This window comes from Aquila chrysaetos, chromosome 8 (assembly GCF_900496995.4).
Source record: "Aquila chrysaetos chrysaetos chromosome 8, bAquChr1.4, whole genome shotgun sequence".
NCBI lineage: Eukaryota > Metazoa > Chordata > Aves > Accipitriformes > Accipitridae > Aquila > Aquila chrysaetos.
Genome location: NC_044011.1, coordinates 41,385,258 through 41,412,143, shown reverse-complemented (window position 1 = coordinate 41,412,143; position 26,886 = coordinate 41,385,258). Strand labels below are relative to the sequence as shown.

Below are 26,886 nucleotides of genomic sequence, written 5' to 3'. Positions count from 1 at the left end.
AATGAGAGCACATAAAACTACTGCTGCCTTGGACCATGCAAACTGAATGTCCTTCCAAGTCTCCAGAGGGTCCCAACACAGTAGATTTGCGCAGAGCACATCTAACTGATAATAACAGGCCCAGCTCCCAAGGGAAGGTCAAAACACCTGCAGTTTTTTTCTAAAATGGTAATAACTTACATACAAAAGCTTGATGGTCAGGGCATTCAACCATATTGTGTTGAGTAATTATCCAATTTGAATTACAAATTGGTACCTCAAGTCCCTTCTCTGCCTGATGACATTCATATATCAGGAGTGCTCTAGTCCATCAGGGTATGCCCTTTTCTAAACTGGAGAGGGAAAGTTGGAGAAGAAGAAAAGAGATATTCTATATTCTCTGCCTCAGATTTAGTGAATGCGCAAAAGAATTCCAGAAATAGAAGACAGGAGGACTACTGCCTAGCAGAGAGGACACAGCACCATTGGAAGCATTTCGGGTTATATGCTTCACAAGAAACTAGCATTGGATTGGCATCAAATTCCAGCAGTACAAACTACAGCCCAGGACTGCTTCTTCCCTCCTTGTAGTCTTAGTGACTATGTTAAGGAGGTAAGCTCTATGTTGTAACTGTGCTATGCAGAAATAGAGCTAGCTTGGGTACCTCAAAGCATCAATGCCTGTAGCAGCACAGGAATACCAAAATAACAGTCTTCCTACTTAGGAGTCAAACAATAGCACCATTACACACTAGGGAGGTCATCTTCCACTCATAGATGAAAAAAAAAAAAAAAAAAAAAAAATCTATTCACTAGTGGCACCTCTTTCACTCCTTTATCCAAATAAAGGATGACTCTCTTCTCTTCCACTCCATTACATTCTCCAGATGCTAGGAAAATGGAGTTCCTGAAAAGAGACAGGGATATTTCTAGGCCAGAGGCTTTCTTTCACCCCCACATCACATTCTTGAAGGTAAAAGAAGGAACGAGTATCATGTGGGAAAGGACAATTTCCAAGCTATGTCCAACAGACCTGAGCTGGTCAGAAGACTGCATTAACCACCAAAGGCATTGCACAGACTCAGTTATGACACTGAGCAACAAGTTATTTTGCAGACTGCAAAATACTGAACCATTTAGAGAGGGACTAGAAGCATCCCCAGTCAAGTAGTGTTTTCTTAATGTCTTGTTTTCCAAGGGCTCTCACTAAGTATGCTACTATTGTAGTGTGCCATCTCCCTGAAGACAGCTGTGTTTGGCAGCAAACTACGCTTCCCCCCAGGTTTCAGCCTTTCACTGATTTCTAGTATTCTGGTTGGACTGGTTCCAATTTATTACTTCATCTTGGACATTTTTCAGATACCACTTGCTCCAGATATGCTACTCCTAGTTGAAGTACTTATCCTATTAATCAGCCTGATTGCAGAACTGACCTCCAGCTAAAGGAGATAGGTAACTATCTCCAGCCTTTCTGCAAAAATTCCCTGGACATTTGGGCTTAGGTTTTTAGCTCCATGTCATACTCATAGAGTCTAAACTCAATTGGAATTTACCTACTTTGCTTGACATATATTCTACCATTTACTCAGCTCCACAGGAGCCCTTCCTCCATACTATGATATGGTCTGGGCAGACTAGAAGGTATACAGGACTCAAACCGATAAATCTTCTTTGACAGTAGCTCTCCTCTCTTCCCCTTATTTATTCAACTACATTTTAATTTGTGTCTCAGCAATGCAAGCTGCTCAAAGTGTTTATAGAAGGTGCCAGCTATACAGCAAGGGATGCTGGGTTTTGTCATTTCATACATGTGCGATAACAACAGGTGCTCACGATCAACATAAGTAAAACCACCCAGATGCTCTTCTGTAGGCTGCTTCATTCAGCAGCTCTCTACTAGATACGTTACACATTCAAACTGTGTTTATTTTAAAGCAGCTATATGATTTGGTTGTTTGATTCTATAAACACAGACTGAAAAGCTTTGTTGTTCACCACTCTTTGTCAGTTAACTGGTGTCCACAGAGAGGGGCTGTCAGAAAGTCCCCTTTCCTTACTAGTGTATCACGATTACCAGTCATCTTGCTTTTGCAGTTTTGTTATACCTTTGGAGTGCTACTGTAATTCCTCACCTTCTGATTTTAAGAAGGTTTATACAGTATGTCTTAAGAAAAATTATACAGGATCCTGTGTGTAGGAAAAACTAAGCTGTATCCGAACAGCAAAGTAACGGCTTCCTGTGTGATCCCAATCACATTTAAGATTATCAGTGGCTCAGGACCTAGATGTATGGATACACAAAGAAGCTGCAGCAGTACAAAATGAGGCTGTTACCTTATCAGTAGTATCTGTGCATCTCCCCACCCTGGTGTAATGTTAAGTAATCCAAAAGTTGCATATTCCTCTTTCCAGTAGCACATAAGCAACTTCACATTTGCCAGGGGAAGGCTCAGATTCTGAGGCAAAGCCACTGGCTAATCCTACAGAAAAGATGATTTAACTGTCAACACACCCCAACTCCCTCCCTCCCTCCAGAGAGGGTAGGCTCCCACCATGTCCCTGCAATGCCTTTAGCTGACAAAGACTACAAAAATTGCAAATCAGGGGTTCTAGCTGCAGAACTTGTTCCCCAAGCTGTCTTCTGAAAGTCCCCACTTCCATAAAATGACAGAAAATATGACAGTTTATGGCAGTGCAAGAAAAAAAGAAAACACCATACTATTATGAATCATTTAATCCATCTACAACTCAAGCGAAAAAAGAGATGGTATTTGTTTTTACTAAGTTTATGAAAACAGATGCTTGAGCAAAAACTGCTAATTATTTTGTTACACTAACATGCAAGTAATTGGTAAGAATTAAATTCTGAATCATGTCCTTGAGGGTTAGCATGCAGTATTTGTGTGCAATCTGAGCAGGTAAAGTGGCATCTCACAGCAGTGCATTAATGCCAAATGACTAAAAAGTTAGCAATCCTAAAGCTGTTTAGATATATGGCACAAGTTAGCACTGACTTGCTAGCGCTTGAAAACTCATGTGCTATCTGTGAAAAAATTCTAAGCGTGCTTGAAACTAATGTATGCAATATTTGTAGATGGAAGGAAAGTAATTTCAGGCAGACACTCTCCTATTGCTGCCCAGCACAGTGTGAAAATTTGGGTATGATCAGGCAAGCACAAATGCATTTCTGACCCTCAAACAAGAAGCTAAGTGAACAAGTGCACAGTTTAAACAAAGCAACAGTTAACACTGCAAGAAGACAAGGTGTATTCCTGTGTCCATTTGCTTACCACTTCTGCCTAAGAGCCTTCTCTCTTAGCTGAGTTTCAGGAAGTGCTTGCACTCAGCTGAGCACATCATTTCAGCAAGAGAAGTAAGAACTTCCGCAGGCTTAAGGATGGATAAACAAATGATTTTACAAAAACACACACTGAGGGATTTTGTTTCCAAAAAAGTTTCTAATACCTGAACATTTTCATTTCTTAAGGTTATTATTTTTTACAAGTATTCAGCTGTATCTTAGGTAAATAACAGGAAAAACACAGGAAGTTAACATAAAAAGCAGCAAATTGCAGTGTTTTATGTTAGTAACTAGCTTTTACATACAGCAACTAGTTACCAATGCTGTGCTAAAAGGACAGACATTTTCTTTCAAGAGTGAACTCCTTAATTTTAACAAACCAAGTTACACATTTGTAAATTACTACAGGCCAAATAAATGCTTGCAATCACAGCAAACATTTTTTATTGACATATTGAAGTTTACTGATTATGATTGTATTTTATTTTTAGTAACATCAGCAACTGTCCTCATCTCCATTGCTTCGACTAAACAGAAGCAAGTGTTCTGCCAGAAAAAGGGTAATATTTTCAAAGAATACTCAAGTGACTTAAGACCAGAGATTCCCAAATATTTTTGGCCACAGACCTCCAGCAATCTTCCATGTTTCTTATAGACTATGATGGCCCTCTTTCAAACTTTTAGCTAAACATAGTAATGAACACAAATACTGTTACCAGAAGTTGCACCAGACATATGCCAGCAGCAGTTTGGGAATCACTGACTTAGGCACCTAAATGCCATTGACAGTCAGTGGAATTTAAACACCTGTCACATAAGTGCTTTTGAAAACATTACCCAGGGACCACAGGCCACATCAGTTGGCTCGCCTCACTGTTTGCAACTGAGCTGAAGGCAACACCTGTGCCAGCTTCAAACAAAGAACTACAGCATGCTTCTGTTCAGTGGTTACATGCAAAGACAGAGCAACAGATACAGTTTAGGTAGGATTTCATGTTCCTGCAAGTGCTTTCATACATACATGCAAAGTATTCAGCTTATTATCGTTAGATAGTGAATCAACGGCATAAAAAGTGAAAACTTAGAAAGCCAAATATTTTTCCACTCTATAGAGTAACCAAATATTTTACTACAAAACATTTGCAGTTCTAGTGTGGAGGTATTATTCCTTCCGTACACACAATGTTAACAGAGAACCGTTTCTTTAACAACCCAGAAACATCACCAGAGCCTGTTTAGCTGCAATCACACTCGCCTGTAAAACTGCGCTACCTTGACACTGACAGGGGTCTAAAGATGCAGGTCTCAAGCAACCGTTTTGGGGAACAAAAACCAGCATGCAGCAAGACTGTTTCTTCAGTTACCCAGTGCTTACTAATCAGCTGGCTCCCCAAGGCTGGGCCAGGCCTGCCGGCAGCTCTGCAGGCTGAACAGGCATGTTCCTTCGTCCTCCCTCCTCCGTGCCCCCTCTGCTGTGGTTGTGCTATTTCCTTCCTGCTTCATGACTGTTTTTGCTCCACGCATCTTAGCGGAAGTCAAAAGGTCGAGCAGGCACTTCCATTTGCACCACAGTTCTTCGCTGCAGCCCCTCTGAGGGCCAGCCCCCAGCTGAGTTTTCTGGTGCTGTTGCCTCCCCCAGACCTATAGCAGATTTTTTTCTTTTCCAGTTTCCTGTTTGCTGGACAAAAGCATTTTTCCACCATATAGGCTCAGTCTTGCAAAACCATTAATGGCAGAGGACGGTTTTAATCAGAGCTTAGCTTCTTTCAGTTACGTCAGCACGATTAATTAAATTAATTCATGTTACAAAGTCATACAGCACCTAATGCACTTCATGACTAAAATGCCTTTCTTACCTCAAGGCAATGTTAATGTACTACCATTTCTGGTACTACCATTTCTGCCACTGCCAGCTAGGATTTTTAAATTTTCTTCCAATATTTCTCAACTACTTCGCAGCTAACCAACTGACACAGTATAATTTTGTTCTGCACACATAGCAAGAAGACTGCTCCACTGGATGAGTTAGTCACAATGTTGTGCTCACATGCCATAATCTGACATGCACATACTGTCATGTCTGTAAAGCTCATTCTGTTGAAGGCATGCTACAAACACTGCTGTGCAGAGGAATTAAGAGCTGTAACACAAGACAACCAACTACAAAATGCTTCACATCTCTGAAGTTATTGTGCGTATTTCTTATATACGGCTGAATTTTCAAAGGGATTTTTGTATTTGCACTCCCGCTGACTGTAGTTACACTTGGAACACCGGGTTTTCACAAAAAACATTCAGCCTCTCTAAGAATAGGCTGCGTTTAACAAAGATTCTTCCCAGGAAGTTAACACAAACACAGCTACACCTCCACCTTGGCCCCAAAGCAAACTTAAGCTGAACACGACTCAACTGACTTCAACATACTTTCGAGAAAATGCTTTATTTCATAAAATCAGCACCAAACGGGCTAAAACTACATGTCAACAATGAAGATTCAAGAGGGCAAAAAGAATTCAAATCTGAGGACTGAAGTTACTGTAAAACCATCCTATTCAAAACTCAAGAGAAGGTGCTCTCTACATTGCAACTGGCTGTTTAAAGGGGCATGACCCAAAAATGCAGATCACAACAAGAAATACTATCTCAGTAAACTGGAGGAATGACTACAGAGCATTTTTTAAAAAGTATACCTATTTATTCTAATGGAAGATTAAGGGGAAAAAGCATTACAGAGGATGTGGGAGTGTCTGACACATTAGCACTAAACTCATTGACTGAAAGCTCCTAGAACAGATGACGCAGTTTCTAATTGCTTCTGTCCTCACAGAATTGCAGAATTAACTAACACGTTCACCCAGGACAACGCAGCTGCACCACTTCCTTTCTTCAGAAATTCTACATTTATTTGGTAAGAGAATTACAAATTGGTGTCTTGGAAATGAGACGATTGCTCAGTTAAACTGAGGGAAACACATTCTGATTGTTGTACTATTATTCATGCTACTGCTGAAAACTTGTATTTTTTTTAAACAACTCACAGTCCAAAATGGCTTCTGTGGTATCACAGCCTTATCTCTCCAGTGGCTCTCCATTTAAGTTTATGACACGCAAAGCTACAAGCACACTATAATTATTTCACTAGTTGAGCAATTAAGGCTTGCTTTTCTGCAAATCACACTCAACAACTCTATTGATGGATAAAGCTTCCTTCAGGACTTTGACATTCTTCTGAATATGAGATCATATTAAATTTTCTGAGGAAAAGAAAAAAAAAAGTGGTTTACCTCATTTTACAGGTGAGGCAGCTGAAGGACAGAAAGAAAAACTGCTGGAAGCTAGAATTACAGCTAGGGGATTTCTAATTCCTTATCACGTGCTCACTATTGCAGAATACTATCCACTAACTAAGTACTACTGCAAGAAATTATAACTAAGGAAATACTAGTTTCCTACCTTCTCACTTCTGGGGTTACTTTGGAATTACACACTTGCCTCCAGATGATGTTTAAGTGACAGGGTTTGCACCCGCTACAGGTAAATGCAAGCTCCAGTACTTAAGGAAAAAAAAACCCAAACCCACAGTTCTTGGTCCTGCAAACAGCCAAACATTCTTTTTTCCTGTAACTACTTTACATCTTACAATTTGATGTTTTGAAGATTTAAGAACTAAAAAAACCACCAAAAACCCAGCTCTTTTAACGAGTCTCCAACAAGTAAAACACACCTTTCAGCAACCACAAAGGTGTGAGGTTATCATATAACACATGCTTTTCAGATGTTACAAACTATGCAACAGACATGAGCAGTTAGACCCAATTTCAGCAGATAGGTGGCTGTGCCTTGTTCCAGAAAGAACTGTATCTTGTATCTTAATACCACACCAGCAAGAAGTTTTCTGCATGCTCTTCATGTTAACATAAAACTCCAGCGAGTGCATACAAGCAGTAAGTGGAAATGCTTGAGGTGATCCCAAGATGTCTTTTATAACTCAGACAGCTTCAGAGTCCTCTACACACAGTAATCAGTTTTAAAAATAGAAACAGCGGAACTACTTTCAACGAAACTTGCAACACAGGAAGTGAATGACATTCCATTTAACTATTACTGGCTCAACAGAAGTCACCTTACAAAGTCACGCTCGGCCACTGCTCTGTAACATTTACAGTATTTCCACGGGACAACTAATATAGCAGACTAACAGCAAACCAAACTTTTTAGAATCAGCAAATTAATTTTGTACTATAGAATTTTACAGCGTTAGCTAATGCTACATTGATTTTGTAGACTAGCTCATCCCAGCACCCTTTGGAAAAAAGGAAACAAACACATAACATGTTTATCACCTCTTGCTACCATGAGGTTCAGCTCCAAACACTTTTCCATTTAAAGAACTACAGGCTTCACTGTTTCATTCTTTGTAGAGCTATAAAACCCCCTGGTTAATTCTGCAACTTCAAGACTTCACTTATTAAAACAGCAAAATGGGAATGGGAACACATAAACCACAGGACTAGATACTTCTGTCCATTCTAGGTCTGATCCCAGTTCCATTACATACTCTCAACAGCAGGATCAAATGCATACAGGGTAGCACTACTTGTTGTCTTCTCCGTGGAAGAGCTGGTCTGCATCAGTGGATGCTGTGGGCACCAGCATGCCTGGCTAAGGATGTCAGCTCATGCATAGAACACACATCTAACTGCATCTGGAAGCTAAACTGCCACGTACGTAAAACACCGCACCTAAGCTAGTCCCCACAAAGCCAACTCAAAATTGACTGCAATCACTACATTAGACTCTTACCCTGTCTAATATCTGCAACAAATCTGTGTACAACAGTTGCGACTGCTGTGAAGCTTCCCCTCTACTCCCTCCCTCCCCTTTTTTTACCAAGTAGTTATGTCTATGGCCAAAAATACAATAGTTAACTAGTGAAAGGCATTCTCTGTGTGCAGTATTTATCTCCATTTTAAATTTTTTTAATGGTACCAGTTGTAGCTTTAAAGAAGGAAGAAATTATATAGGCTAAATCCTTTATCAGTGCTTTAGATATTACGGTACAGAAATGTTATACAAAACATATGTGTTTCCTTACAGTCTTCTGAATCCTGGCACTTTTCAACTAACATATATATATTTAAATACCTTCAGTTCTGCAAGCAGAGCATGCCAATCAGTTTAAAGTGTCACGCAAAATATACTGCAGGCCACAAATGACCAGAAAACTTCAGCATACTTGTATTGTTATGCAAATGGATGAGACTGATCTGAAGCAGAAAGGACAACAGTCCAGTGTGCTGACCAGAAGCACCAACCTACTGACCTTTAAAGGATCTGGACTTATTATTCTAGGCACAAATGCTAGTGTTATATTTTTAACAAGCTAGATTTCTTTTAATGTTAAGAGGCTAAAAATCCACTTATTTTTCTGCATTTAAATATTATAGAAAGCACTTTAAAGAGAATAATTCATTTGATACGATTAATGGTCTTTAAAGAGCTCAACATACAGGATATACAAGATAAAGGATAATCTCTCACCTAGGTAACATATTAATTCTTTTACCAGATTCAAGGGACTACACAGCAAAACTTACTACTCAGAACAACACTACTCATTAAACTTATATTTGGGCTCTCTGCACTGGATTCAAAATTTATATTTCAGGGGCTACTTGCTACAGTTAAAGGGAAAAACAAAGCACAAAAGCCCTGTTTCCAAATCAAGGAAGACTCCATATTTCACACTCGATCTTCAGCTACCTCAAACTATCTTGGACATCATGACGCCACTGGGGGATTCCTTGGCAGAAGGGTCTGTCAGCTGTATCGCTTCATTCCCAACTCACATCCTGTCAAAATACTAAACGCAAGATATTTTGCAACATACATACTCCAGTACAACATACAGCTCCAGCATATGTTTGCTTTTCAAGCTTCAGACTCTGGGATTGCAGCTAATGGCAGTATTTGCCCAGCCCACAGCTGACCTGATGAGTAGTTTGGCAACAGATCTCCCTTTTTCCCCTCACACCACACTCACCATGACCAACTTATCCTCCACCATAATTTTACAGTCCTTTCTACAGGTGAGTAGCAGTCAGCAAGTTACATTACCTGAGCCAGCTGTGGATGGCACATAACTGAGTGCCACCTGATTCATCTTCCAGAGATGGAAACAGGGCAAAGCCAGCAAGCTCACAAACACCACAGAAGGTATTGCTTCAAACTGTTGTGAAGCAGCTGGCCTAATTTTGTTCAGTACCTTCTAGCAAAATGAGGTTTTGTTCAACATTATCTTATAGTTCAGAAAAGCTTTCACACACCAAAACACTATCTGTTTTCTGGCTGCAAGGGCTGTGACTGCAGACTTCTTCAAATCAACAGAAATCCAAAACATGACATCTCGGCCCTCAATACACAAGCCAAGCACCCAAGAAACACGGTATCATTGCCAAGTAGCAGTAACACATTTTTGCCAGCAGAGAAATCTATCCACATTTCAAATGATAATTACTACAAACTAAATAATACACACTTCCATCCACAACATCAAGTCCACAGTTACGTCTTCCATAAAACTCTGCAGTTTTATAGGCTCTGAGAGCAAGGAAGAATAAAAATCTTACTTCCTTATTATGTAATAATTTGAAAGCTTACATTTGTAAGCCATTACATGTGTAAACCATAAATTGGATTTCAAGACAGTGGTCCAATTTTCGATGGAAAGAAAACTAAAATAAATGCAATCTTATGCCAATTATGCTAAGTGTTACTTAAGTTCCACAACTACCACCTAAACTAGCAATTTAAAGCCAAATGGAAAAAAAAAATTCACATTCCACTCTCCAACAACATTTAAATGATAATGAATTTCTTCTTGGGTAATAAGCAGTTAGTTAGTGTTCATATGCTGGAGACTGGCAAGGAAACCTTTCTTGTGGGCAGCTTTGGAGCTTGTTCTTTTCTTTAAGATGTTCTAATTTAAATGCAGATGTAGACTTCACACTAGTGGGTTTTGTTAAAAAAAAAAGTCTTAGCTGTATTAGAAGGAAGTGTCAGAAAGAGGACTCACACATACCATGCACCATTTGAGTTCCACATTTTATACTACTATTTCCTTTTCACTGGACAGGAGTGTGTGCAAGCACTCTAAAATATGAGATTAGAGCACTAACCCCTCCCCCCAGAGGGCTTTTCTGGTTCATGGCTTAGCACAAGTGATTCCCAACATTTTCCTCTTTAAAATCCAGCCCCCCCCCCCCCCCCAAGTCATTCTTCATGCATTTCCTTCCCCTTCAGAGATATGCATGGTCATTTCCAGTAGACATTAAATATTGGTAGCTTTTTCCTGTGTAAATTAATAAGTCTTCACTTTGGAGCTAGAGAAGAATATGAAATCCTGCTGAGCCAGCATCCCATAAGGCTATTGTCAGAAAGACAACAGTTAAATATGGACTAGCTTCCCAAACCTTTTTTGCAACTCCATGTTATATGGTGAGGGTTTATGATATTCCCTGCCTAACCACGTTTTCCCTACAGATATGTTAGTTTTGTTAACGAGGTTTGTTAACAGTTTATTTTCCAAAGTATGCAAGCTGAACTAGTAAAATAACTTGTGCTATTTCTTAAACATCCAGTCCACATCCTGAGTAATTACTTCTCCTCAGCCTTTCACCTAACCCCCACCCTCCAGCTTACATAACTGCATTCTAGTGTGGAAACATTTGCAGTGGTCTGATTTTATTTAGTAAATAAATTTTCTGAATTTTCCCTCATAAGACTGTTTTAACATAAACAGTAAATTTGATTCATTGGTGAAAAATGGACTCTTCAGCCTAATTAATCCTTTCCCAAGTAACAGACAATTCCTATCCCTGTCTACTGATCAGAAAGCTATTTTTCTGTCCTGCCATATGAAGTATAATCTATTTACACAACTGCAAAGAAGCTGTTGCAATAAGTAATTTATGTAGTGAGGAAAGCAGACAAATGACAGCTCCTCTATGCAAGTAAAAGCTTTCTGCAATAGAAACAAAAAATATTCCAACATAACCACGGAGCCTCTAAATTAAACTGTAATCAAGAGCTTAGGCAAGTTCAGCATGTTCAGAACAGTTGCACCATTAGCATTAATGGCACTATCAATCAATTGAACCATCACATTACAGGAAAAAAGTATGTATATTTAACCAGTTTTTGTTATCACTAGTGAAAAATTAAACTCAAGAAATTCACCATATTTACAGGGTCAGAGAAGTCACGTATTTACTACTGTAAGCAGCAGAGCAAGCCACTCAGTGCTCAACAGGTGTACCTTTCTCCTTTGCATATAGACTTGCTAAGCACCCTCTACAGAATTTCTTTTACTGCACTGTTTCAGCTATATAGGCTACAAACTTCACCTTTGAGTGTTTTTTCTGTTTTGTTTTTAAAACTTCAAGTGAAAAGTCTTAAAATACATTTTGCATTAGAAAGCACTGTGGATCTATAAAGAATAGGAACCAACAGCTTTGGAAATATGTATAGCCTCAAGAATATGTGCTAATTACTGCAGCACAGCTAACCAATTATTGAATGACTTACCTTTACCTTACTGCAAGCATATGACAAAATATCCAGAATTATTAACTCTTGAAATACTATTTGATTCCAACAGCAAAGCCTGCAGATGTTACCATTTTATTTTACCAATCCCCAAATATACAATTTGTTTTTAGAGACCAACCTACCTATTAGCATGGACAACCCAAATAAGCTCCTAAGCTGTCAAAACTCAGAGGAGCAATATAGTATCTCCACTAAAAAACCCACACCTACTCAGAAGTCACCACGTTGAATCCAATCTAGTTGCTAAATCTCAGTCTTTAAACAGTAACCAGAAGTTACTGCATGTACTTACTAGTCAGGAAGTGCATACATAGCTTTAAAAGCACCCTCAACAGCATTAATTTTTAAACAGATATGGAAGTGAGCTAAAGCAGAATTTAAATAGCATCTTTAAAGCTCTCCTAATAAAATAAGTGAGTTCTCTTCACAAAAATTGCAGTATGAGTTTATGCAAAAGAGTAACAATTTCATCTGAACGACTATAGATCAAACCCACAGGGTTACAGAGACAAAACAGTCATTACAGTCCTAAGAAAAGAAAGGAAGCCATTGAGCGCTCATAGCATTGGATGTCATGCTAACTGTGGCGTTAGCCACAACAGGAGGATGCTTTCAGCATGCTGACGGTTAAGGTATGACACAGGAGAGCTGCATTCACTTTTAACAGCTCTATGACTGCAACTAGTTTAAAACTGAAGGAACTAACACTCACTCACATCCGTAAGCACAGTGAGTGTTCACACAAGCCCTTTCTAATCCTGTTCCCAGCACCTCTGGTCCTCGACTGTAGTTTGAAAGTTGGAGAATACATCACGGCATGTGTTCTCTCCACAAACACACCTTTAAATGTTCAATATGCAACTGCAATCTTATTTTGTACTACTGGATTTTAAACTGCCTGCCTTACAGCACACACCAAATAGCATCCATATTATACTCCCACACAGTCTACTCTAAACACATACACTACGAAACCACTCAATGCTAAATGACACACATCTTGTAGCTATTATGAACTCTCAAAGCAGCACAAGCAGCTACAAGACATGGTGCTCTCTGCAGCTGTGCTCCAATTCTGCCTTAGTCCACCTTGGATGAAAACACTGGAGAATCTCTAAAATGTTTGAGAGGAAATTCACAAAGAGCAATTTAGAAATAATAAAAATAGAAGGTTGATGCTCAAGTGATCAAGACAATTCTGATCCTACAATCTAAGAGAGACTTCAGTTATTTGTGATTATTGGTTTGTTTGCTAGTAGCAAACACCTGCACAGCTTTCACACTAGTTATGCAAATGTCAAAATAGTGCATTTGCTCTACATCAAGAGACATTTGGGGGGAGGAAAATAAGAGCATACACAACAGGAAACAAAATGAATGCTAAATCTGGAAGACAGGAAGAAAGAAACTTCAAGGACAACAGGGGAAAAAAGTCAGAAAAAGTCAAGACAAAACGATTATTCAGTACACCAGATTAGATTTTTAAAGGCATGTTTTCAAAAAACTGCAGACTAACATTAGCCACAAACTTGCATGATATCAAGAGCAAACCAGATTTTTTTTATATACACATATACACACACACTGCCATGAGTACATTTCCAGTGAATACCAGATTCAGTTTATATTTGTTTGTTTTACAGGCTGCTGACAATCTTTTAGAAAGCTTCTCCCACACTTTGAATATTTGAATTCATTAATTCTTACAAAGGGAAAAAATTAGTATTTTTCTTTAACTCCTAACAAGGTGAGAAAATTTCTTAAGTTTATTCACCTTAAATTATTATACAAATTTTAAATCTAAAAGCGCATTTAGAGCAAAAAATTCATTTAATTAAATTTCAGATGAAACAAATAGCACTTAAAGTGATCAGGTTCCAAAAGCTCACACAACCACAAGGTCTGATGCTGGAAGTACAGCATTTAACAGAATCCCTAGCTGAACCAAAACTGCTATTCTTTGTGCAGGTATCTCTTGAACTGGTATACGAATCATATGCACTGACTACTCTAACCTCTTTCTTTTCTGTGACAAATTAGAGAATTGAGAAAGTTATCATGCTCATTACCAGCACCAGGAAAAGGGTGTCTTGATATTTCCCCTTTATGACAAAACAGTAACTGCTGCTTCCTGGGCTGAGTGAAAAGCAAAGGAAGATAATGAGACTAGCTAGGATGTGATTTTGCTTTTATGCTTATGTTTACAAGTCTCACCACAGTTGCTTCCTTGGTAAGCTGTTTATTCATAAATGGTACAATTAGCCATTCCCCAAAGACTCCCATCACTGCTGTGAGAAAGCAAGCCTCTACTGGAATCCTGTTTCTGAAGTTCACATCTATTGATTTGGATTTCCCCCGCCCCCTTTTGTCAATTAGTTTGACTACAAACTGACTAGGATGATTAACTCTCTGGAATTATTTCTCTTTGCTTCTCTGAAAAAACAAGGGACTAGAGGTGAGATGTTGGACTTATGACTGACATAGCTATCATTTACTTATCAGATATTCATGATAGACAGATCACAATACACGCACAGTTAACCAGAACAAACATCACAGATAAATTCTAAAGGGTTTTATATACCCTTTTAGCCTACTTCTGGAGGCAAAAGTGTTCTAGAAAATAATATTGACTGTATTACATGGGAGAAACACACAAAACCATTTTCAAGATAAATGCTACTTAAAGTATTTTAAGAGCAACCTGCCGCACTGCAAAAATCACTCACAGTCTTGAATGACAGTCCATGTTGTTAATATCTCAAAGGATGGTACAAGAAAATGACCAGTTCCAGCAGAAGATCCAGAGATTATTTTTAATCAGTTTAATCAATTTATTCACAGTAAAAAGTGATTTTCATACTGTGGCTCATTTTGATCTGAGTGAAGGCTAAAAAAAAAAAAAAAAAAAAAAAAACCCACGCAATTTTCCATTAAGTATCGCCTCATCTGCAAAACATACCGGGCTAATGAACTCTTTTCTCCCCGTACTGGTTACATCCATTACCTTCTATAACACTTTCTGAAAATTCCAGCTAGCAGCATCTCCCAAAACCCACTTCTCACCTGCAACAAGCCAATTCTGCCTATAGTAACCACATGCTCCCAAGGTGGGCTGGTGGGGAGAGAGGGCACTGATATAATATTACATCTATCTTTTGCATTCGCACATTATATTGAACCCAATTCCTGAAGGCTTCATACAGATAACTAAACTTTTAAAAGAAGCAAGTGTACCACATGAAGATGACATATTTACACTCCCCAAACCCTGTCTCAAATGAACTCTAAGAGTAAGTCTTATCATCTCACAAAGAAACAATGCTAAACAACAATCCAGAAAGAAACTTCCATTTCTTAATTCATTCTTCAACACTGTTGGTGAAAAAAAAAAAACAAACCAGCGTTAACAACGCCTTCTGGAGCCACTATCATAGTCTTTTGTTGTAGTTCAGTATTACAGAATATGCTATATAGAGTTCAATATTATACCAGAAACATGTGCCAGCACTTCTGCACACTCCCCCTGCCCCCCGCCAAGTAATTCAAGCAAGTAGTTGCCAGGGCGTTAACCACATATTCTCCCCAGAGCAATTACGTTCAGCCACTGGGTGGTTTTTGCTTTTTTTTCCACTGGTTGGGTTTGGGTTTTGTTTTTTTTTTGGGGGGGGGGGGGGTGGGGGTGTTTGTTTTTAGTTTTGGGGGGTTTTGTTTTTGGTTTTTTTTTTTTTTTTAAATTCAGCACCTACTCCAAAATCCTGAAATGAGTTTAAAGTCACGAATGTATGCTTTGTATATCTCTGTCCGTTAGACCTGCTGCCAACAGTTAGACAAATACTTAAGATTAACCTTTTTCAGAGCTTTATTCTACTCTTAAATCACCTTGGCTCTCCTTTCCTTAAAGCTGGATGAAGGAAAGAAGCACCTTTTCAGGTACAGTACAGTGCTCATCAAATTCACGCTATTTTGTTCCAAAGAGCCTTATATTCAGACACAATTGCAGTTTCTACCTCCACCTATCCTTTTTAGTAAGTGCTGTTCACCTTGAAGATGTCCCTTAATCTCAGCTATGCCTTCTGAACAAAATGAAAGAAGAGTTTACAAGTGTGGCACCCTGATCTACCTTAAATATGAAGTTTCCAATGTATGAAAGTTATGGGGTTTTAGTAATATGTTTTATTCCCACAAAACAAGGTTACTCCCCGCCCCCTCCCCCCCCTCCAGAAATACCGGACAGCTTCTGTTTTCAGAAGAAGGAAAAGTTCTGTAAAGCCTGAAGATGAATTACAACAAGTTTTAGTCTGGATAACTCTTTTGCTATGTAACGTAAAATATTCTACTGTTTCCTAAAATTGCCAGAAACGTCATTCTGAACCTTATCATCCTCTCTCACAAGGCATTCTCTATGTGAGAATCCAAAGGACTGCAAAACCTTTTCGCAGCAGAATTTATTGTTTCTATTAACCTATCATATCTAAACTACACAATAAGTCTATACAGGCTCTGAACGCTTACTGTGCTCTCAGATTTCAATATACCCAAATATAGTTTACTTAAAACTCTACACTTAGACTTAAATCTCTTCAAAGTCTGTTTTCACATACAGACAACATATCAACCAACAGACATTTGTTCAAGCTCTTGTTGACTAAAGCAAACTTACATCATAAATATTTGAAAACATTTCTCCCCATTACCTCGGCTGAGAGTTCTCCTCATACATCCGCTCTTTCCCTTCCTTGAAAAGGCTGATTGTCTGCTTGGTTTTCTTCATCAAGTTCTCCATGAACACGCGGAAATACTCGTTTTCTCCTAGGGTCTCCATCTTCCCCTCATAGCGTGATAGAATGGTTCGTAGATGCTGGTAGGTATCGGGTAGCAGATCTAGGATATAGGGTGGGCTGTTCTTCAATGCCAGTTTTGGGTTCTGACACAAACGTACCACCTACGGTTAATGAAGAAAATGCCATTTTGAAAACTTAAAAGTAGCAAGTAGTGATCAGTTACTTAAACACAACTCAGTGTTACTTACAAACACAATACACTGAAACGTTCACTGTCAACAAACCACATTCGTTGCTCAAGTACAGATAGGGAGCCCAGCCACCATAAAAGTATCGAGTTTATGAAATGAAGTGCATATGAACTGACAAAACTCCCAACATACATAGGATTATATTTCACCCCAAGTGCATTTTCAAAAACAAAATTCAAGAAAATTCAATATGGAGTTTGTAAATGGCAAGGATGTAACTTACCACACACGTTGTCTAGTACTTCCTGCCACATTTCAGACTCTGAACATGCCCATAGGCAGAACTTTACCTGTCTAGCTACCCTCATTTGGGCTGCAGAAGTGACTTTTTATACCAACCCATATATTCAGGACAAATATGCCCACAGAGGAAGTTCCACTGCTACAGATATCACCAATGCCAGTAAGTGTTCCCAGGCTGAAAGTCTTTTGAGGGCAACAGTGCTAGAAGAACCTTCTTTTCTTCCTCCTTTTCTTCCTCCTTCAGTACATACAAGGACTAAGAGGAACAATAGTTTTTATGGATAATGATGACCATCAAGAAAGAATGAATGAAAAGGAACTTTTCTATGCAAGAATGAGAAATAAGCTGTAGCATAATAGATATGGTAAAAGAAGGCTGGGTAAAAGTTTAGCTCACAAGAACTTGTGTCCCCAGTTATGCATCAACTTTGCTTCTATTAGATGAATCTCATAGCAAAACTAGATTCTTCACAGTAATTTCCATGGGTTTGCTTTTTTTGTTTTAATAACAACACATCCATAGTGATACTAGTAATTAAAGGGTGGTTAGAGGACCTCAACCTGTCTTCTGCTTGGCATACAACTAAACATCTAATTTCTCTTCCTTCCAAGCCACATGTTCTCTATCTACATTTTTAGCAGCAAGATCACATATTCTCAAAGTTAAGAACTTTAATCTATCAACCCAAATTTTTGCCATCTACAGTGAATATGTTGGATCATCAATAAAATATTTTTAGGCACTTACTTTTGCATTATGTAGTTAAGGCACAAGTAAGAAGTAGAATATTCCTGTTCAGAACTCACAAGCAATAAAACCATTATACCTGTACACAAACAAATCAGGATGCAAGCTGAACTTAATATAGGTCTTTAACATACAGGAATGTAGAGCTTACATGCCAAAAGCTCATGATAAGAAGTTTATGTGATAGGGGAGGATAAAGAAAGCCACTTCACCATCCACCATAGCCAAAATTTTCCATTATCTAGACTGAGAGAATGATAGGGAGAGATAATGGCAAAGCAGCAATCTGAAAAATTAGTGCTGCATTTTCAGTTATAAAAAGGGCTGAAAATCTAGAGTTGCAAGGCCAGTTCCAGATGAAGTTTACAAGCTAAGAACCAGCAGCTGGTATAGTCTTACTGCTGTCTTGCTGGCTAACAGCTTCCATTTTCTGCAATTTACATCAAACTTGAGAGGAAGGCCAGTACAAAATGTAGATACAGTTTCCTAAAGTTCTTCACTACAATGAATGTTATCTGACTGCTTAATACCAAGCACATGAATGAGGTCTGAACTAACGACACTGACAGGTATAACAGTATTACAGGTTCAAACAACGTAGCGCTGCAGAATGAAAAGCTTAAGGGAAGTGGATAAGAAAAGGTAAAAGAACAATCTAACATCTTTTTGCAGTACATCATTTCCAAAAAATCTTGTGAAACCTTCAAGAGGAATTGACTAGTTCCCTACAATGCTTACTTAAATACCTACTTCCCTTAAACACTTAAATGCTGACGGTAAGCAAAGGAATTTATTCTGAAACAACGCTTTAGCACTGAACTTTGCCATTCAGGGTATATGCAAAAAGCAACCTTGTCGAGTTAAGTGACATCTCCAATTCTATCTGACTTACAGCAGTGCCTCTAACAAGAGTTGACTGAGAAAGACTCAATTTCAGTGAAGAGAAAGGCACCCACAGTGTATCAAAACTCAAACAAAAAAATCTGACTGCCATTAAAAGAATTACATACCTAAAAAAGCCTCTGCAAGAATACACAGAAAAAAACTACCAAAATTTTCCCTCCATTTCGAAGATGCTTCCAAGTATTAGGAGGTCTAGATGAGGAGATGGATGGTCAGACAACTGACTTATCCAATTGATTCTGATGCCTCAACTGTTGCTTCCTTGGAGCCTGTGAACATTGTACAATGAACCATATCAACAAATTGAGTCAACACATTTGTCCCTGCGTAAAACTAGTTTCACTATGCAGCATGAGTAGATTCTAAATAAGCTCCTCAGACATAGCTGAACCATGCTATGGATAGCAAAATCTTTTCAACAGAAATTGTTTATTGCACAGTGGGTTTAAAACCTTAATAAGAACACAGTCAGTTCTTATGAGGAAGCCACATTAAGCAAGCATACAAGTCAGAGTATGCACTTCTCTGTCATCTGTAATAGAAAACAGTTTGGCTGTTACCCCTTGAAAATATCCACCTATAGAAGAAGCAGGCCAACTGTGTTTCAGTAATGTAACAAACTTCAATATCAATTAGAAAAATTTCCCCACAGCAGAAGCAAGTTCTGCAAACCACTCATTCTCATAACCTCTATAAAATGTTTCCCAGGAAGTGACTTGCAAAGATACCTCAAATAGTTAACAGAAAGGCCAAAACTGCTGTGATTTTATTATCAAATAAGCTTCTCCATTTACCAAGTAGACAAAAGTTAGCTAAGATAAGCATTTAAACAAAACTACATAACTAGGAACTGCTGCCTCTTGAGCAAACTTGGTCGTTTTATAACACAGCATCAACAAAACCAGTTGCATTTTGCTTGTTTCTCTACATGTGCACTTGCAGCATTGTGACAACATCAAAAGGAATGTTCCCAGCCCTGGGAACAGCCGCCCCTCAGCAAGCTACCCTGCCTAACACAGCGACCAGCAATGTGGAAGTAAATTGAGCAAAAAGCAGCAAATATTTTCGATTAGGTGTGATGGCAATAAACACAAGCAATCCATGTTTTTAAACTACCATCCAAACTCATCCAAGTTTGCCTGGCTTATGCTTTGTTCTCTCAGGAATAAGCCTTTTACAGAGACATTTTTGGGTTTTTAGAAATACCAATAAAGCATTTCAAGCTTAGCACAAAGATTCTAAGAAGCTGGCCTGTGAAGAACCCTAAAATTGACTTCACTGATTTTCATTTTTCAATCTCAAGAGAAAATAATCAAAAGACAGTTTCCCCTCTCAGTTTTGAAGAAAGAATGTGTTATCTACTCATTCGAAGAAAAAAAATCTAGGCCTGGAACTGAGTCTTTCCCCTCAAGATTCTGCAGCTTGCCTTGACTGATCTCTCGATTTAACATATTTCTCTTCAGTACTACTTCATTAGACTTGCAAAAATAAAGGAGCTGGGTGTAGGAAAGCAGTGACACTACATATAGAGTGCTGTCACAGGCACAACGTACAGATAACCTGAGAAACAGAGCAAGAACCATGAGGTTTTTTTAAATACTGCGGTCAGGTTACATAGTTGGATTAAGTACATGTTAGAAGCAAGGAAGAAAGATTCAGGAAACACGAGATACCTAAGCAAATGCACTCATTTGACAACACACAGTATTTGTTAGGAAGGGCAGAGTGCTGCTTAGCAGAGGACACAAACCTATACAAATTGTGGCCCCTCAAGGCAGACTCACCAGCTGCAACACTAGCAGGCTGTGTCCTCCAACACACTCTGAATCCCCCTCTCTCAGCTTCCTGTCTACCTGCCCCGTCCTCTTTGTTCATTACTTTCCCCATTTTGCTCATCCCCAGCCCTACCCACAAAAAAACTAGCGCTAGCCTGTTTGCTGCAGCCATTGATAAGACACTCCCCAGCAGAAAGTCCCCAGCACAGACACCACCTACCTGCTTGCCTCAGATGGGGGGGGACCAGTGTCACAGAGTTTCAGGCCTGACAAGCCCCCAGGTGCTACTGTACCAGATAACAGTTTTTCCCTTCCAGCTCAGACCCCTTCAGCGTGGTTCTGAAAAGTGATAGTCCTTTCCTTCCTTTAAGAGCTAAATAGCTAACTTCTTTATTGAAATCACATCTCATTTCATCTTAAACCAACAGCAAAAGAAAACCTACTCAAACTTCTCTTATCTCCTACTGAATTTGTATTTGGCCTCTCTTCTACTTACAATGAAGGTGACCTACAGTGGCATTTCTCTATATCAGTTTTAGAAACCGAATGGCATCAGTATGCTGTTTAGAGCGGCTTTATCAAAGCTCGTCTTTCACCTCCATGTCTTACTACATGTACTCTACAATTCTTCTGCTACATCCCGTATACCTCATCCCAAGCAGTTCATGACTACACCACCTATTCTTCAAATACCATCCACAGCAATGAACTCAAGTGGTCTGCATTATCTGCTGCCCAGATCACATTTGCAAGAACCGATTTGTAATCTCATCCTTTTGTGTAAAAAATACAAATTGTTTTCACCAGCCAATGCATCATGTTTTCTTATACTAAGCACTGCTTTATTTGCTGAAGACAGTGATAAGATGAGCAAGCATGATAAAACCAAATTAACAGCAGTTCCTCCCACCTGAACCAATCTATACACTCTACTAGGTTCAAGACACTGCAAGGAAATTGCTATGTTGCTTACTGTGCTATTCGTCACTGCAAGCTTGCAGGCTCACAAGACATCTGGCAACACATTCAGCTTCCAAAGACACATTTAACCTCTATTCCATAGATAAAACACATAAACGTCACCTAATTCAGCTGAAGGTGAACATCCTGCTGCACAGTGATGAAAAGGGCTATTTTATGTCCATACTATATGTGACCACATGCAACTGTAGGAGGAACAGTTAATACCGATGAAAATTAGAACTTCAAGCAAGAGAATCTGAAAGACAGTAATACATCAGGCAGCTTATGGAGAACATTATGGGGAAAATATTTGGACAAGAATCAACTTGCATAGGAAATTCATCAGTCACATCCAAAACCAGAGATACACAAATGCTTTGACAATACCAGCTAATTACGCAGACTAAGGAATCAGGTCATGAATGTACTGTACGCACACAGGTACAGCACACGTTTCTGAAAGGCAAACACATAATCTATTAAACATGCACACAAGTATTTTTTTTATTTGCACCTGTAATTTCATTTACTCGGCCCATAAAACTAGCCCGTTTTCAACACCTCCCATTCATTTAGCCCTTCTCACCACTAGTTTCACGAGCACTGTGTTTGCCTGGCAATTTGCTACACTACTAAAAAGATTTTTAATTCAGATGTGTTCTCATAAGCGTGTGTAAGTACAACTAAAGTCTAACTGAAATCTGAAAGGCTTTTCACAGCCAAATCTCTCCTCCTGTACAAATCAGACTGAACAACTAACTCTTTAAGATGTTAACAATTAAGCCTACACCTAAGAGCTTTCAGAGGCTGCCTACAAGCACAACTGTTTAGACAGTGCACGTTTAAAAGAGGTTACTTTAACCTGTGACAAATACAACAGTAGCCTCGGCTTTTCTGTCAGTGGTATCGTGAAGGAGAGGGTATACAGCCAAGGACTGGCCATGCAGATCTGAAGCTGTGCAAGTATTCCCCCCCCCCCCCCCCCCCAAATATCCTCCTACTGCCATTCAAAATGCCAGGATAATCAAAGTTTTTTTTCAGGCCAACCTTTTCCTTTGAACAGACCAGGTTATGAGGTCAAACACAGGTTAACATTCACATCTATATCACATGCACAAGAATGAAGACGTGCATTCTTCCAAGGTGTATCTGTGAGTTAAACTTATTTCTAAGAGGATCACGTTTCCGTGCTCAAACTACCTCTTCCACATTGCATTTATGCTTGCCCTCAATACTTGTAAGAAAGCCACTGGCACTTCTCAAAAGACTTTTTTCTTTATCCCAATCTCTCTCTGTAGAAGGTCATCAAAGCTCATCACAAGCACAGCAAGGCACAACTATAAACCATGTCTTTTGTTGAGCCAGCCAACACAAAGTGATTTCTTGGCATGAACATAATTGAATATGCCTTTAAAAAAGTCATCTACTCTGCCTGCTTTAGCATTTACTGCAGGAGATTCAGACACTTGCATGCATAAACAATGCAGGGAAAGAGAAAGAAAAGTTGAAATGCATAAGCTTGCAGGGCAATTGGATGAGGTATGCCCATCAGCCCTGCTTGCTCTGCTCCCAGAGGGGAAGAAGGTGGGGAGGTGACACTCCCCAAGGACTGCAGGCAACTTTGGCGATGCTCTTACACTGCACTACTTTTAGGGCCCTGAACCCAGCAATATAAAATGCACTGGACTTTTTAGACTCCCACGTCAAGCCTAGCCTCAATTCTCAGGGCTGAACAGTAATAACATCGGAGGATCAATCAAAATCTCAGGAAAAACGTTAGAAGATTTTTATTTTATGCCCACTTCTGGATGCCTACGCTCACTTACTGGGTCATTCTGTAAATAATGCTAGCATTCACTAACAACTCACCAGCATTTCTTAAAGCGATGCATTTACCAACACACCTAGCCGGGCTAGTACATCAATTGCCATACCCCACCACACCATCAGGCCAAAAGGTCTGGTGTCCCGCCCCCGGCAATAGCCATTTCCTGGCATTTTTAAAAGGTGGAGGAGGGGAGAGTCCTAATGACCCCAGAGCGCAGTGCCCCTGCCTTTCCAATTCCCGCACCACAGGTTTTTGTTGTTTAACATTAGATTTCATATTCCTTATCTTTGTGTAACTACATGCATTTATTGGAGAGGGTTTTATTCAGACTTTTACAGTTTTTACCAGACTTCCAGTTTTAAGGAAAAGGCTTCGTACCGAGGTCAGTAACATGCCCCTATTCACTCAGAAAAGAATAATCTGAACTGCCACAAAGCAGATGCTCAGCCTCACCATCCAGTACCCACACACCAGGCTCTATCACAGGCCAAGGCTCACCTTCAGGCAAGCAAGTCCTAGATTCCTCCCTCGTGCAGTTATACACAGGTAGAACCTACTGCTGACACCACCAGGATGCACCTGCAGCTCCCCACCAGGCCCTACCCATACGCAGCCTCTCCCCCCACCAGCACCACCAGTGCCCACCCCAGCGTCTAGAAGGATATGACGGTACAAATCCCAGATCCTCTTGAGGAGATCTGCATTCCTCACCCCAAATCTTCCCCTTTCTCCAACCTGTTCCCTCTGCAGCCCTGCGTGCAGCTCATCCCTTGCAGAGCTGCTCTTCTCCCTCCACACCTTCCAGTCTTTGCATCCCGCTCTCCTCCCGCCTCTGGCCTCTCCTGCACCTCACGCCTCTCCACCGGCTCCCACATCTCCCGCCCCCAAAGCGCTGCACTCTATCCTGCACCCGCACAGCTGTCGTGTCCCCCCCCAAATAGTTCACCCCAGCCCCACCCCGAGCCATACAGCTCTCTCCCCCAGCCAAACCTGCAGCTCCAGGCTTACCCTACCCCACAGAGCCCCCTCCGCCCCCAGAGCCCCCCCAGCGCTCCGAACTCCTCAGCCCAGCCCTACCCCCCCCCCCCCCATTTCCCCAAGCGCTTCAGCTCAGCCCAGCCCCCCCCGGCCCCCCACCGCCCCGCTTCCGCCCCAGCCCGACCCCCGCAGCCGCCCCACAGCCCTCCCCGCCTGCCCAGGGCGGCCCGACGCCCCCGCCGGGCCCACCTTGTCCATGAGCTTCCAGCACTTCTCCACCATCTTCTTGTCCACGGCGCCGGGCTGGTGCGGGCCGAGGTGGTGGTGGTGCGGCTGGAAGGCGTCCTTCATGAGCCCGATCAGCCCCCCGGGGCCCTTCTTCAGCGGCGCCGACATGAGGGCGGCGCGGGGGCGGGGGGCGGCCGCGAGCGCGCCCACACCCGCGCCCGGCCCGTCGCCCCCGTCCGGCACCCGGCCGCAGCCCTTCAGGACAACCGGGCGTGGGGGCGCTCCCGCGGGCCGGGCCGGGCCGGGCAGGGCAGGGCAGGCGGCGGCAGCAGCAGCGGGAGCCGCGGGCGGTGGCGGCGGCAGCGGCAGCGGCGGGGGCGCCCGGCTCCAGCGCCCGCTCCGCGCTCCGCCCTCCGCCCCGGCCACGCCGCGCGCCGATTGGCGGGCCGCCCCCCCGCCCGGCCGGGACCGCCCCCTCCGCCGGGGAGGAGCCGGCGCCGATTGGCCGGAGCCCGCGCCCGCGGCGGGAGGGGGGGCGGTGGAGGGGGGGAGAGGGGCGAGCGGCGGCTCGTCCGCGAGGCCCCGCCCCGCCGCCGTGAGGCAGGCGCACGGCGGCGGCGAGGGCGGCACGGCGGCCATGTTTGGTGCGGGCGGGCGGGCGGAGCGCGGGGCGGGGTCGCCATGGGAACGGCGAGGGCCGCGCCCGCCGCCCGGACCGCGCGGTCCCGGTCCCGGTCCCGGGGTGCGGAGGGCGGCGGGACAGAGGCGGGCCCGGCGGCGGCGACCTCGCCCGCCGTTGCCTGCCCCGGGCCCGCTGCGCCGGTTTCGGAGGCTGCAAAACAGGATCGTTTCCCCTTTCCGGCAGCCGGCTTCCCTTTTCTTCGAATGGCGGACGTCCAGCCCGAAAACGGGGAAGCGGCCCCGGCAACCGCGCTGCGCCTCTGCCGGGCGGCCTCCTCCCTCGCGGGAGCGGCCTCTCCCCGCGGCGGGCAGCGGGCGGGAAGGGGAACCGAGCCCGGCCCGGGGCGAGGCGGGGACAGCAGCCCAAAGTGAGCCCTCGGCAGCGGGCCTGCCCGCCGCCGCTGCAGAGCAAACGACCCCAACCCACCCCCGCCGCGACCGGGACCGCACCCCCGGGACCGCTGGGGCCGCGCTCCGCGGCGGGCGGGAGCAAAGCCAGCCGCAGGGAACCTGAACCAGCATCTCCTTCGCAGGGGTGGAACTGGGAACAGCTCGTAGCGCCGTGGTGCCGTTGGAAGGCACCTGCCTGCTGTCGGTGTCTTTGGGGCGTCTCCCTCTGCAAAGGCAGGGGAAGGAAAAGCCCGCTGGAGCTGCTCCCCCCGTTACCCGCAGCCCGGCTCCAACAGGTCCCTGGGGGCAGGAGCACGCACGGACCGGAGCGGCGGGGGGAGAGCAGACAGAAGAACAGGGAGGGAAAAGGGGAGTAGGTCAATCATTTGGCAGAGCTGACGCCACCAAACCTTCAGAAATTACGACATGGGCTCGAAAGTAAGTTCACTTCTGTTTCTTCACTGCCTTCAGATCCTCTTTTCAGCCTCCTTTCCCAGGCAGAACAACAATTGCTTTGCAAAAAAACAGCTGAGGCTGGTATAGCACGGCATCAGTCTCACAGCACAGGCTTCAAGGAGGAAAGAAGACAAAACAAAACAGCAAATGCTGCACTTTGGCCAGCCTCACTTTGGGGAGCGCGAGCACCCAGAGACTGGGCTCAGGCCTGGAGGTTGGACAGCGCAGCCTCAGCCTCGCGGGAGCTACGGTCCGCACTGGAGATGAACCCCACGACAGAGCTTACCCCTTTGCTTCCCCTGCGGCACCCACGCACCCACTGTCACAGGGGAGCCGGCACCCCTGGAGTGCCAGGTGTGCAAAGCCACAGCAGCACTGAAAAGCCACTGCCTTGGTCCACCATCTGCCACAGGAGGGACGTGCCGTGCTCTGCTGTGGCTGCTAAGCCCCTGCCAGCCTGGGGCATGGCCACAGGGCTCTGTGCTCAGGCTGCGGTGCTGCCAACAGGGAGGCTGTGCATGCCATCCCTCTCCTCCCATCCCTGCCCTGGCTGCGCATGCATGTCGTACATCAGCCTGCTTGTGTCACGGCAAAGGACTGTGCTGCCCCACGCCATCCCGGCTCCAGTGCTGCTTTCTCCCACGAGTCTCTGCCCGGGACCAGGGCTGTGTGTTGGCTGATGGCTCGTGATGAGTTCCTGCATAGCACATGGCTTGCTGAGGCGTCAGATGGGCGGGACAGCGGGAAGCAGCATGCAGCACTAGATAT

At 42.6% G+C, this 26,886-nt stretch overlaps 1 protein-coding gene across 3 annotated transcripts in view; it reads right to left on the bottom strand.

Annotated features, from left to right (window-relative positions):
- The window catches only part of CBL (Cbl proto-oncogene), a 45,774-nt gene extending 20,749 nt beyond the window's left edge, over window positions 1-25,025 (bottom strand). Inside the window, exons 1-3 of one of the 3 annotated variants that reach the window (XM_041125100.1) lie at window positions 24,613-24,720; window positions 18,927-19,088; window positions 16,588-16,835 (exon numbers count right to left, since the gene is read on the bottom strand). In XM_041125100.1, the coding sequence (XP_040981034.1) occupies window positions 16,588-16,715 (128 nt within the window). In that variant the 5' untranslated portion in view covers window positions 16,716-16,835; window positions 18,927-19,088; window positions 24,613-24,720. Of the gene's footprint in view, window positions 1-16,587; window positions 16,836-18,926; window positions 19,089-24,612 lie in introns of all 3 variants that reach the window. The other 2 variants (XM_030022085.2, XM_041125099.1) reach the window with 2 other exon arrangements.
- Between the last annotated feature and the right edge of the window lie 1,861 nt (window positions 25,026-26,886).